Source organism: Gastrolobium bilobum, unplaced genomic scaffold (genome assembly GCF_033153095.1).
Source record: "Gastrolobium bilobum isolate Gb01-03AN ecotype WA unplaced genomic scaffold, APGP_CSIRO_Gbil_v1 utg32472, whole genome shotgun sequence".
In the NCBI taxonomy this organism is placed as follows: domain Eukaryota; kingdom Viridiplantae; phylum Streptophyta; class Magnoliopsida; order Fabales; family Fabaceae; genus Gastrolobium; species Gastrolobium bilobum.
Window position 1 is genome coordinate 262,230 of NW_026898916.1, and position 13,792 is coordinate 276,021.

Genomic DNA, 13,792 nt, shown 5'->3' on the forward strand with positions numbered 1-13,792 from the left:
ACTGCATAAGGACTCAACCTCATTTGGCAAAGTAACTGTCTCTCCATCTCTTGAATGTAGTAATTTTAAGAAGTTTCTCACATAAGCTGAGCATGTTAAATATAAAATGTTAATGAAAATTGAAATGTTTTGAAATACTGGATGTTCTCATCCATTTTTTTTTTGAAATATTGCTTCAGGGTTGTAACAAACAAGCTGTACATCTGGAGTCTGGAACTATATTTTCTCCTGGGTTTCACTTATCCAAAGGTTCCGGAGGTAAATGACGTAACATTGTTTTTGCAATTCTTGACTTTGAATTACTTTTTTGGTTGTCCTTGTATTCTTACTAATTTCAATGTGATATTTTAAAGTTTTTCATTGTTAATTTTAATCTTTTTCTTTTGTTTCTCTCTAGTTGATTGTGTCAAAATTTTTCAGAATGAGGACCAAAAAATAGAGTCACTACAGGAGGATACAGTAGATGGTCATGTTAGTCAAGAATCTGACACTGCAATGGAAATCGACACAAACAACTCATCCAATTACTCCAAGACACAGAAATGCGGTGATGAGATGGTTGCTTTAGGCACACAAAATGTGAATGGTTGCAATTCTGATTTTGATGGAAATGGTCTTTCCTTGGAAGTTTCTGCCATTTATCTTACCATGAAAAACTCAAAGCTTGAATGTGTCGATGAGCTTGGTCAGGATTCTATGTCTTCTGATATATGCCAAAATGATGATGAATTTGAGGAATTTGATGAATTCGACCCTTACTTATTCATAAAGACCTTACCAGACTTGTCAACGGTGGTTCCAACTTTTAGACGATTGTTGCTACCTAAGCAGACACGGAGCTGCCCTCCTACTACTCTTGTGCTGGACTTGGACGGTAAGAAAATCATATATGTCAAATTTAAATTGCTTGCCTAACTGATAAGGAACAAAAGCATTTTTTTTAGGGTGGGGGTGGGTTATTTATATATATGGGTGCTCTTTCTGCTGCCACAGAACTGATGCTAGCATCGTATTCATGTCTGTTTTGACTTCCTGCATTCCATGTCCTTTTCCCCTCTTTTGAGGTCTTATTTATTGCTACTTTGCTAGACGTTTTTTTTTAATAATTTTACTTATTGACATTTTATTATGGTGGCTATGCTCTTGCCCCACGCATACTGTTATTCAATTTCTTTTGATGTTGCTAATCAGATGCTTTAATTTAATGTCATCATGATCATGTATCAGTAAATATAATTTTACGAACTTATTAAAATGGTTATGTGGGGGTGAACTTTGGTGTAAATCTTAAGGTTGCTGCCTTGTGACTTGGTGGTCGTGGGTTCTAGTCTTGAAAACAACCTTTCTGTTCATGGTTGGGCTGCCCTTAATTAAAGTGGTCTTATATACTGAAGTTATCCTACTGTCTGAGAATGCTTGCTGGAGGTTAAAACATGCTTTTTATAGTGAAAAACATGCTTTTTATAGTGAAAAAAATGCTTTTGTTCTTCCTCCCTGTAAAGCGCTTCTAAACTTCATAGTTGTTTAATTATTATATTAGCTAAGCACATTCTTATTTTCCATTTCTGTTACCCAAATAACTATTGGGCAAAGCTTTTGGTTGAACTGATCATTTTATACTTTGCATTTTTTTTAAACTGTTTGCAGAAACTTTGGTGCATTCTACCCTAGAACCTTGTGAGGATGTAGACTTCAGTTTTCCTGTTAATTTTAATTGTGAGGAGCACGTTGTCTATGTACGATGCCGTCCTCACCTCAAAGATTTCCTCGAGAGAGTTTCTGGTCTTTTTGAGATTATTATATTTACAGCTAGTCAAAGTATTTACGCTGAGCAACTTCTAAATGTGCTTGATCCAAAGCGGAAGATATTTCGCCACCGTGTATACCGTGAATCCTGTGTTTATGTGGAGGGGAATTACCTCAAAGATTTAACAGTGCTTGGTCGTGATCTGGCACATGTTATAATTATTGACAACTCCCCACAGGTATGGTTATACATTCTATTGTCTTTGAGATTATTATCGCACTCGTTATGGATGACAATTGTACCGTGTTATCCCTTGTAGTTGCATGGAAGCCCTCGTAATATTTTGTAGGCCTCTGTGTAATCTAGCTGAAGCAACTGGACCGTTTACTCTCTTTTTTAAACACTTTTTTATCTATAGGTAGTAGATATCCTTTAGTATAGAATAAAATTATGTTATGACTTGTACGGATTTTATATTTGGCTCTTTTTTTTTTTTCCTTCAGAAAAGGTATGAACATAGTTCATGAAAAATACTGTGTTTTATTGTTACCTAATACTTTTTCTGCTGTTAAATTTTTATGGTCACAGGCATTTGGGTTCCAAGTGGATAATGGAATTCCGATTGAGAGTTGGTTTGATGATTCTTCAGATCAAGAATTGCTTTTATTACTTCCATTCTTGGAGAGCTTGGTTGGAGTTGATGATGTCCGGCCACTGATTGCAAGGAAATTCAACCTCCGGGAGAAAATTGCTGCAGCTGTGCATCCTCTAAATACAAATAGAAGAGATTTCTTATCGGAATGAATTGTGAGTTATACAATAGAGGAAAGGAGAGAACTTTTGTATGTTATAACATTCTTAGATTATGACATTAACAATGGCATTCTCTTTGTTGCGGAAGTTGTATTGTTATACGTTGAACCAAAAAAGGAAGGGGAAGATATGAGTGTAAGCATTTGTCGCTGGTAGAAACCGTTTATACACGATGAATAGTGTGGATGCTTGGTTGGTTATATCATGGTAATAAAAATTTCCCAATTATTTAATTTCAAATATCTATTTTCCTCTCAATGCCCATGGGTTCTCCTTGTGCTATTCTCTGTCGTGATCAGATTGGGCTTCCTTTTAGTATCTAATTAATTGAGGACGAATCGTACATAACTATAACTATTGATGCATCTGCACTTGATTAATTATAATAATATCAGGAGGCGTTTGGTACAGGAGAAATTTTTATTTGTCCAAGAATCTCGATTTTCAAAAATTTACATTCAGTTTACGATAATATCTGAAAATTTAAAATTTAAAAAAATTCAGTTTCTTGGAAATTCAGAAAAAATTTGTGTACCAAACGGCCCTTAGGATTTCACTTCTCGAATCCCGAATCTACGATTGAGCTATTCCCGAATCTACGTTTGAGCTATGTCAACAACTGTTCAATTTCTGGTCGTCCTAGCAACTTGTAATATACATTAAGGGTGTGTTTGGTACATGAGAAATTTATTTTTTGATGATCGAGAATCATGATTAATGGGAATTCAGTAAGTTTACTTGGAATCTTACGAAAGATGTGTTTGGTTCGCCAAAATATTACCGGGAATATTGGGTAAAAATTACTGATTCCATATTTGGTTTAGAACGAAATATGACTTGGAATATGAGGTTATTTTACAAAAATAACCCCAAACTATTTTTACTTTTGTAATTGATAGATTGAGTCTAGATTTTTATGTGTATTGGGGTATTTTTGTCTCAAAATTTATTGTTGTGCTTTCCCTTTACTTGGTATTCTGATTGGTATTCTGAATTACCATATTATTTTTGGTAATCTGAATAGTGACTTTTCTTTATAAATCAAATTACCGGTAATCCTTGGATATCCGGGAATCGTAATTTATTCCTTCTACCAAACGTGGTAATTACATTTACCAAAGAAGGATTACCGGTAATCCTCTCCAAAAACTTGAACCAAACACCCCCTAGAGGATTAGAGATTGACAAAATGTTCTAATTTTGTTATAAGGCTGAATTCGGGGTTGAGTTGAATGAATCCATGCCTGTATAACTGCTGCATTGTCACGGGAAGGAGTCCGTAGTCAAATTGTGAGAAGGAATGAAGGACGCTACCGTTTGCATGAAACTCGACGCCTAACAAACACTTAAGAGTGGAGCCCACAATTTATCTATTTTTCTCTTGGCGCTAATTCACTCACCAAACTTGCGTGATCATAATAAAGAATTATTCAAATGCAATAGTATTCTTTCAAAATAACGGCACCTGAACGAACTTTCAAGTTTTTCAACACACTAAAGGCAGCGCCAACTTGCGTGGCGTTGCATCGTGGCCCCTAGGTCCCTAGCTACATCAGATTCGGCCTACAAATATCACTCATTGGCTTTCAACTTTCATCTCCTCCCGCCACATTCCTCTGATTTAAAATTTTATAACAAACTAAACACTCTTTAGTTCTCTGCACTATTTTCTCGCTGTGAGTTTGTGACTCTCGAATTCAGCTACCATGGTGAGACCAGAAGGCTCTTCGTATCTTCTATTCCTCCCTCTTCCTCTTCTTACTCTCTCTTCGATTGCTTCTCAATTTTCCGTTTCGTTCTTTCAGGTGGTTGCACAGAAAGTCAAGGAAGCTGAAATCACCGAGCAGGATTCACTTCTTCTGGTGCTAAACTACCGTTTAGCTTCATTTACATTTCATATATTACACGTTTTAATCTGATTTTTCCTGAAATCGTAGGGATCTGAGTTTTTTACTTTTTTTCGTTCGAGTTTTCTTTGTTCTTTCCACTGCTGCATTTCCACTTGATCATTTATTTCTTTCAGAGGATTTTAGATTTCTTCATTAAATTTAGTTTTCAAAATCCTATAGATGTTACGTTTCTTATCTAATCAAATTCCACATCTGAGAGGATTTCATTTGTGGATAGAAGCAGTTACCAAAGTTTTTTGTTCAGTAAAAATGTTTTGATTCATTTTTGACAGAAATTTACTATTTAACTCCCTTAATTATCATTAGGATTAGACGAGATCTAAAACTGGAAGTTCGCGATCTTTAATTTCAGTACCTAGTTGCTTTGAATATTTCTGAGAAACTGTACTGTCTGCTATACGAAGTTCAATTTGAGTCACATGGAGAATTGTTCATCCAGCCGTTTCTTCAATCTTAGAGGCTTTACTAATATGAATGCAGTGTCTGAAAATCACCTTATTTACATTATCTGATTGAAATATCATTTGCCAGACGAGGAACCTGCTCCGAATTGCAATATTCAATATCAGTTATATCAGAGGCCTATTTCCCGAGAAGTATTTCAATGATAAGTCTGTTCCAGCTTTAGGTAAAACCTGTCTTTAGTGCTTCAGCCATTTTCCTTTTTATTTTTATTTTCTCTGAATCTTCTAATGCTTGTTGTTGAATTCCTTCTAAAACTATGCCTGAAATGACAGAGATGAAGATCAAAAAGCTTATCCCATTGGATGCCGAGTCTCGCAGACTGATTGATTGGATGGAGAAAGGCACGTTTAGCCTATCGTCTGACTGAACTTCTAGGATACGATTTTGAGTTGCTCGTAACGCGTGTTTTATTTTGTTCTATTCTATTTCTTTTACAGGTGTATACGATGCCTTACAGAAGAAATATTTGAAGACGCTTCTATTCTGTGTGTGCGAAGCAGTGGACGGACCAATGATTGAGGAATATGCATGTAAGGCTTTGACATATCTGATTGCGATTTTGGTCAGTAGAATATCATGGAATTTGGAAACTGTACTTGAATGAATACGGCACGAGGGTTATTGTTTTAACAAACAGAGAATGCCACCTAGTTATTACTTTTAGGATGACCTTGCTCTATGCTAGGGGTAAAATGTGGATTCCAATTTAATTTAATTTGAGATATTTATGGAGGATTCATAAGTAAAAGTAGTTTTGTCCTGCAGTTTCCTTTAGCTATTCGGATTCCGAGAAACAAGAGGTTTCCATGAATATCAGCCGCACTGGAAACAAAAAGCAGGGGGGAACCTTCAAATGTAACTCGACCGCAGAAATTACTCCCCAACAGATGAGGTTGTCGTCACAAAAGGAAATATAATTTAGATCTGAAGTGGTTTTATCATGATAAATCACTAATTGAACTAATATTATTTGTATACGATATAATCTTCAGGAGTTCTGCATGTAAAATGATCCGAACTCTAGTTCAGTTAATGAGAACACTGGAGAAAATGCCAGAAGAGGTAAATAAACTCATATGCTTCGCTTGATAACACAACATTATTCACTCTTCACAGTTCCTACATTCATTGCAAAAACTGACTTCTATTCTTTCCTCAGCGTACCATTCTGATGAAGCTCCTCTACTATGATGATGTGACGGTAGGTTCTTTAACATGGGATAGCAATTAAGTCTCATTTCCTTATAAACTGTTTGTGAAACTCTAGCAGTTTTGTGAATTGCTGACTTGTCTAGACTTGAAATGCGTTTTCAACTAGGTTGATGTTTAACTGAAAAAGGTTAATACAAAATGACCATATGATTTGTTATGCAAATGGTGAATATTTTAACATTCTGTCATGCCACAGCGCTGAGATATATACAGGGAGATTTCACAATTTAATTTTCTTTTCCTGCAGCCAGCTGATTATGAGCCTCCTTTCTTCAGGAGCTGCCCAGAAGAAGAAGCTTGTCATCCATGGGCGAAAAATCCATTGAAAATGGAGGTCGGGAATGTAAACAGCAAGCATTTTGTATTATCTCTGAAGGTAATGGGAGGATATTATGTTCACAGGTAAGTTTTAAATCTATTTCCAATGTTTTGCCAATAATTTCTTCTTTCATTATATAGGTGAAGAGTGTGCTAGACCCTTGTGAGGATGATAACGAGGGAATCCAGGATGATATGAGCGCTGGTGATGATTCGATGCAAAAGAATGAGTATTATGATACTGACAGTGAGGTAAATGGAGATGTTGCTTGACAAAGCCATTGCTATTAAGATTTCTGTGATTGAAAATGACTGACATGAGCCATTAAAGTAATTGTGTTACTAAAATTTGACATTTTACAACTCAGGTTGATCATTCTCAAGGGGATCAATATATAGTTGCTCCAATAGGTAATTAGGATCACTCTTCTTATGCTGAACAATTTACTTCATTTTCTCCACTATTCTCTATTAATAAGTAAATAATGACAGAAAAACAGCAAGCACAGGAAGATAATGGCATGATTGATGAAGGTAATCTGAGTCTTTTTACTTTGTTGGAGAAAATTGTGTGTCTACGTGGATACGTGGATGTGTGTATCTGATAAACTTAACCTAGACGAATGCAGTTTTCAGTATTATTTTTTTGGCTCCACCACTTTTTTTTTCTATTTCTGTATAGTTGTTAATTCAAGTACTAGGTGGTAACTCAGAATTTTTAATGATCTATATTATGTTCAGACAATACCCAGGACCCTGTGGAAGATGAGCAACAACTGGCCCGAGTCAAGGAGTGGATCAACTGTTGCCACCTTAACACCATTGAGCTTACTGACGTTCTATCAAATTTTCCAGACATCTCAGTGGTACCTACTTTTTTTCTCCTGATTATTATAACACTGCTGTTCAGATGATGCTTTTGCTTGGCCTTTCTTAGATTATGATCTAACTGCAATTTTAATTTCAGTTGAATTGTTTTACTTGCAGGTTTTAACTGAAGGTATAAGGTTAATTATCTTGTTCAAGCTGAGCTGCAGACTTCATCCCTTTGTAAACTCTGTTGCTTGATTTTGATTTGTTCTTCAGAGATCATGGACAAGCTTATTAAGGAAGGTGTGCTATCAAAAGCCGGGAACGACACCTACGCCATTAACAAGGTTGATTTTTCTCTCAATTGACCTTAACCCTTTCTTTGGTTTTAGTAGTCCTTTCCCTTTCTTCTTCTTCTTCTTCCCCTTCTTTATATTTCTGACGAAATTGCAATTTCAGAAATCTGAATATGAGTTCACCATTGTGAAAGAAGAGGTTGATGGTCAAATTCCTCAAGTCTTTGACAGAGCTTTGCAGGTTGAAGATCGTATGTACATGAAAGTGAGTTTTCATTTTTCCTCTTTTTTCTTTTATTTGATATCTATGAAGATCTTTTCTGGCTTGTAATCTTTGTAACGTTTAGTCGCAACTAATACTCAAGATTATAAAATTGTTTCTTGGTCTCGTAATACCGATTTGAGCTGGGGCTAGAGGATGAATAGAATCAATAAATTGTGCTAATATTTAGTATCTTATTATAATAATTTTTGTATATTACAAGTTGTCTCTTATCTTTCAAAACACCCTGCATCATCTGAAGAGTGAGAGGATGGAGTATGTTGTATAGTCTGTACACTACATGAAAATGAAATATGATCACGGTTCTCTTAAATTGTTGCCCCATGATAAGAGTTATTTGGTTATATAACAATATAACATATCTTAAAAGTACTTTCTGCTATAATATATCCTAACTTAGGTGTAAATATCTCAGGCTCTCTATCATACTCTTCCGATGACATATGTGTCAGTCACAAAGCTTCAAAGCTTGCTTGAGGGTGAAGTAAACCAGACAGCAGCACGAAAGATAATTGATAAAATGACTCGGGATGGGTTTGTTGAACCCAAAGGCAGCAAAAGATTAGGTATGAAATTAACAATCACAGAATAATTCATCTCTTCTCTTTTTTCTGTTTTTTTTACCTGGTTGCATTTTATTTCTGCGGTACGTCAGGGAAACGTGTGATCCATTCTGAGTTGACTGAGAGAAAATTCATTGAAGTACAGAAAGCTCTAAGTGCCACTGAAGCTATGGTAATAACTGCCGACTATTTGGAGTTTATATCACCATTAATTTAATGTATATTTATATGACAAGTTTTAAATTTTACAGGATGTTGATTACTGTGAACCAAATAACAAGTCCAAACAAACTGGATACCGCATAGATGGTAATGGATTACGGCCGTTATAATCTTGTAACCTGGCAACTACCTTACTGGTTAGTCAACTTAAAAACTGTCATGCTTTCTCGGTAATCAGGAAGCAACTACGACGTGTCCACATGTGGTGTTCTCCACTCCATCGGATCAGATTTAACACGAATGAAAGTCACATCCGATATAAATTATACTGACTCCAGGAGTGGACAGAAAATGTTAACGGCAAAAGAGCCCGGGAATACCCCCACAAGCAGGGTTGAGGCAAGTCATATATATTAAGTTTCAGTTTCTAGGATTCAAAGCGTTGGTCCCCCATTTTTGAATGTTTACATATAACTGATAACTTATTCTATAATTGTCCAGCCAGTTGATTCAAGAGAGAGTTTTGCGCCAGGCAAAGAGAACGGCAGAGTCATTGCAAATCAAGGAGACGAAGCTGAGACAATTATCTGCAGTAGGTCCTCCCAAGACAAGCGACCAAGGAAAACAAGCGCGGTATACTATGGCTTCCTTGCTCCTTACAGGGTCATTATATTTTCTTCTATGTTGAAAAAAGTCTTCGTGTATTTACCAAAAGACAAAAAAAAAAGTTTTCGTGTAATTTGGACATGTCTGCTGTCTGAGAGCATTTTTCGACTCTTTTCATTCTTTCCTTTGCAGGTAAAGGAGCCTATTCATCAAAATGTGAAGCGTCAGAGATCCCAGGCTCTGTGAACCTGAATTTCGGATCCCTCAGTATTTGTGGCTAATAATAAACATAATCTGACTTCTATACGCGTTAAACACTATCATATAGCGTACGTTATAAACACTTGGTAAAGCCCACAGCAGGGACCATGCACTTGGTAGATATCTCTGTGGTCTGCTTTCCTGGCGACTTGTATTTTTAAATTGGCTCACGCCAAGTATTCCAATTACTACTTGATGGCTTTTATTTTCTTTTTTTACAATTTTTAATTGATCAAAGTGGGCCCACCGCCTCAGCTTTTTTGAGTCGTTGTATCTACCTCATCTTCCACTTCATTATGTGGGCACGCGATTTGCCAGAATATAGTTTTTAGCAAATATTAATTGTCTCTATCTAGAAAAATTAATTCCATTGGAATCTTAGGAAGCCAAGAAAAAAGTTGAAGCATCAGGAAAAAAGTTACAATTTGCGTGCTGATAATTATTCTCTGTTACATCACTTGTCCTGTAATCTTATTTCACATCAGAAATTGTAAATGATATTTAATTTTTGTTATAATTTTATAAATACTTGGTTCTATAAATATTCTTTTCCATGTATTAAAATAAAGTATACTTTCTTAATATTTGTTTAATATTTAGTTTATTTTCTTATTAGGAATGATAAATGATATCTGTATATAATTTTAATTCTTTATTTATTTTTTTTAAATTATTCAAGTTTAAAATTACTGGTATATTCAAAAATATGTCTTTTTGGATTTTTATTTTATAAGTTGCTATTAATTTTTATTTCTTTTTAAATAAATTTTCAATTATTTATTTATTTATTACGAAAATAAACGCAAAATTTTCTTTGCTTAGACACAACTCCGTCCGTCCACAGGTTCGCGAATCCTTACATAAATATAGTTTCCTGCTGGGGACCACAATGATTAAAGTATTTCTCTCCCCAAAGTTCAATACTTACGGCAACGATATACGTCGCTCAACTCCGAAGAAGGTTCTCAAAATTCATGTGAGAAACTGCCACGTGGCTTCTGGAAATAGCTAGTTTGGCCTAGAAAGATCCCTAGGAGTCGGTCTGAATGTGGTCCCCAACCCTACCTTGACGAACACAGAGACGTGTGTTTTGGATTCGTATTATTGTGCCGATGGATGAGAGATTAAGATGAAAATATAAGCTGTCCTGTGCCGTGACCTCATAAATAAAGCCTATCACGACCCGACCAACAAACGTTAAATATTGTCTCTCCAATCCCATATCGTGGTTTCAGTCCATTCTGTGGGCCTTCGAAGTTTTTAAGTTTTTTTTTTTTTTGTGTTTTATTAATTCCTCTTCCGTCTTGCTGTTGTAAAACATAATTGAAAATTCTCAACTGCTTACATTTTAGTAACGAGCAAAGCAATGGCCACCGAAGAGGTTGGTTAGCATAATTTTATTTTTGGCTCTTCTTAATCTGAGATCTTTCTTTATTTTTATGATAAAGATAGTAATTATTGAACTATAGCAATTTGTGATTCTTCTTGGTGTCTGCAGATCGAAGTCAAGGCTGAGAGTAAGAACAAAGAGCTAAAGCACCTGGGCTTTGTGAGGATTGCTGCCATTGAAACTTTTGTATTTGTCTCATATCTGTATGAATATGCGAAGCAGAACTCGGGGCCTTTGAGATCCGCTGTTGGAACGGTGGAGGGTACTGTAACCACCGTTATTGGTCCTGTCTACAACAAATTGAAGGGCGTCCCCGATGATGTCCTGTTTTTTGCTGACGAAAAGGTATTTACCTCTTTCCCTCTGTCTCTCTACTACTTCTACGTCCTTTCGTTTTGATGAAAATCGATGCTTTATTCGTATGGTTTTGTAAACCTTTCCCTTGGATCTGATTTTGAGGGTCATGGCAAAATTGGGAAAAGCTTGTTAATGATTCATCCTCAGCTTGTAATCATGAATTGTCTTGCTACTTTTTTATGTCCGTCCTTGTATTTAACACTCAGATCAAGATCTATTTCTTATATAACTACGGAAGTGGTTGGTTGATGCTTGAAGATAAAAAGAATATTATATATTCTTATATTTGTGGGTGATTATTTCCTTACAAAACTTAAAAAACTTTATGTTGATATCGCAGTTTATAGCAATAGCTTAATTTGAAATTAATAAGTTCTTATGGTTGGACAATGATTTGATGGTGCTGAGAAGGTTTAACTCTTTGTAAGGTGGAGCTTCCTTGATTCATTGGCGTGCCAAATGAATATACAGAAATTGCTGTTTTGATCCTCCCAATTTTACTTTGGGATTGCTTTTAAACCTTAATCTTGGACCTGTCTCGAATCGGACTAGTTGCGAAACGATGAACCCATTGAAATATTTCAAAAAGAAAGAAAGAAAAGAAATTGCTGTTTTTATTGCCTTGAAATGACGCTTGATTCTTTTGTTAGATGCAGCTCCTTAATTAAGTGCCCTTGTACCCTGTGTGAGTGGAATTCAATGTTAATGTTTGAATGAATTGGGGGCATTGTTAAGCGATTTGTGGGTAGACTAACTAGTATATGATTTGGGCAGGTGGATGAAGCTACTCATAAGTTCGATGAGCATGCTCCTCCTTTTGCTAAGCACCTTGCCGGCCAAGCTAAGGGTTTGATTCAAAAAGTGACTCTCGAGGCAGAGAAAGTTGTAAATGAGGCTCAATCTAGAGGACCACGAGCAGCTGTACATTACGTTGCTGCAGAGTCAAAGAACTTTCTGCTATTTAATTCAGTGAAGTTATGGACTGGGCTCAACCACTATCCACCATTCCATGCAGTGGCAGAGATGGCAGTTCCCACTGTTGCTCACTGGTCAGAGAAGTACAACCATGTGATTAAGGTCATGACTGAAAAGGGTTATAGTGGCTTTGGGTATTTACCTTTGATTCCCATTGACGAGATAGCTAAGGCATTTAAGCAGGGAGAAGCCAACTTGAAAGGAGATGAAGCTGCTACTGCTGAACAGAGATCAAAATCATCATCCCATTCTGATTAAGTTGAATTATACTTCTTTATAAAATTTGCTTGAGTGACCTTGCTTTGTGTTGAGACTTTGTTTGGGTAATATGATTGTGACTAGAAAAATATTTGAAGTTTGTAAGACCGTGTAACTAATCTAAGTATGTAGAAAACAGTGATTATGTAAATGGTGTGGTAAATGGTCATGAAGTTTGTTTCCTACTTTTAAAGCTTATAAAAAGATTGCAAGTTTTTTTTTTAGGGGAATTGGCGGTGGACATAGGCCTCATAAGCAAAATGGGTTCGGCTTGGCAGGTCAACTCGTCCCGTTTTGTCAAAAATAAAACTGGGCGGACTGATCCATTTTTTGTCACTTTGCCACCTTTACTCATAAGTACATTATTTATCGTAGACTCTTGAATTTAATTTCTTTTATAAACGAACCCATAATCTATGTAGGATGGACACCTATCACCGTCTAGATATTTAACATGTTTATTTAAAAAATAAATAAATAGATTTTGATGTTTAAAACACATTTTAATATTAAATAATATTAAATATTTTTTTTATTTTTTTAAATTTTTAATTTTATTAATATATTTTAATTTTTAAAAAATTAAATTTTATAAAAATACCCTTTGACCTACATGGACAAATTCATTGGTTAACCAAGTGTTACATAACCCACAAAAGTTAACATAATGTTATAGGATACCAGCACAATGTTCAATCAGAGGACATTTATAATGATAAACTTCAGTCTTGAGGACTAATATATTATTCAAACTGCAACTAACGACTGCAGTAAATTTTAGAGGAAATAACAAAATGAAACATTTAAAAGTTTGATATTGCTCCCATTCAGATATTTATTCATGTAGTTTGCTGCTTCTGGGGAATTTGGGTTGAAGAAAAAAAAAAGGGTCATTTAGATATGCCAATGCCATAGTGTTCTAGAAGCTCATCGTATGGGTCCCTCCGACCAGGCACATTGCTAATCTGACGATCCCATGCAAGCTGAGAATTGTGGCGTTCAAATGTCCAGAAGCCGTATGGTCGCATAGGAATGGAGTTGTTTATGGTCTTTGCGTACACTTTGCCTGCTTTCCAAGTCTGATAAGTGTGTGCTCTGGATTTGCGATCCCTTTCCTCTGGATCTTCCATTATCTTCAGAACCATGTGCTGAGCGAATTCCATGATGAATGCCATCTTCTCTTCTCTTCTCTTTCATATTCCCCATAATAATGCAAATCAAAATTTTAAACTTTAATCAGTTACAAACCAATAATCATGAAAAATGAAAATCGATCTAGGGAGATATTAAATCCTAAACACTATTTTTTTGATTCGGCCATTAGTGAAAACAAACATCACTGTAAGATATTAAAAAAAGGGAAAAG

General features: G+C 35.6%; 1 protein-coding gene across 1 annotated transcript in view; it reads left to right on the forward strand.

Annotated features, from left to right (window-relative positions):
* The window catches only part of LOC133285457 (uncharacterized), a 14,370-nt gene extending 1,716 nt beyond the window's left edge, over window positions 1-12,654 (forward strand). Inside the window, 9 exon segments of the mRNA XM_061482689.1 lie at window positions 180-267; window positions 398-874; window positions 1,648-1,985; window positions 2,336-2,506; window positions 6,550-6,553; window positions 9,624-9,683; window positions 10,806-10,831; window positions 10,945-11,181; window positions 11,968-12,654. Of these exon segments, the coding sequence (XP_061338673.1) occupies window positions 180-267; window positions 398-874; window positions 1,648-1,985; window positions 2,336-2,506; window positions 6,550-6,553; window positions 9,624-9,683; window positions 10,806-10,831; window positions 10,945-11,181; window positions 11,968-12,426 (1,860 nt within the window). The 3' untranslated portion in view covers window positions 12,427-12,654.
* Window positions 12,655-13,792: the final 1,138 nt, after the last annotated feature.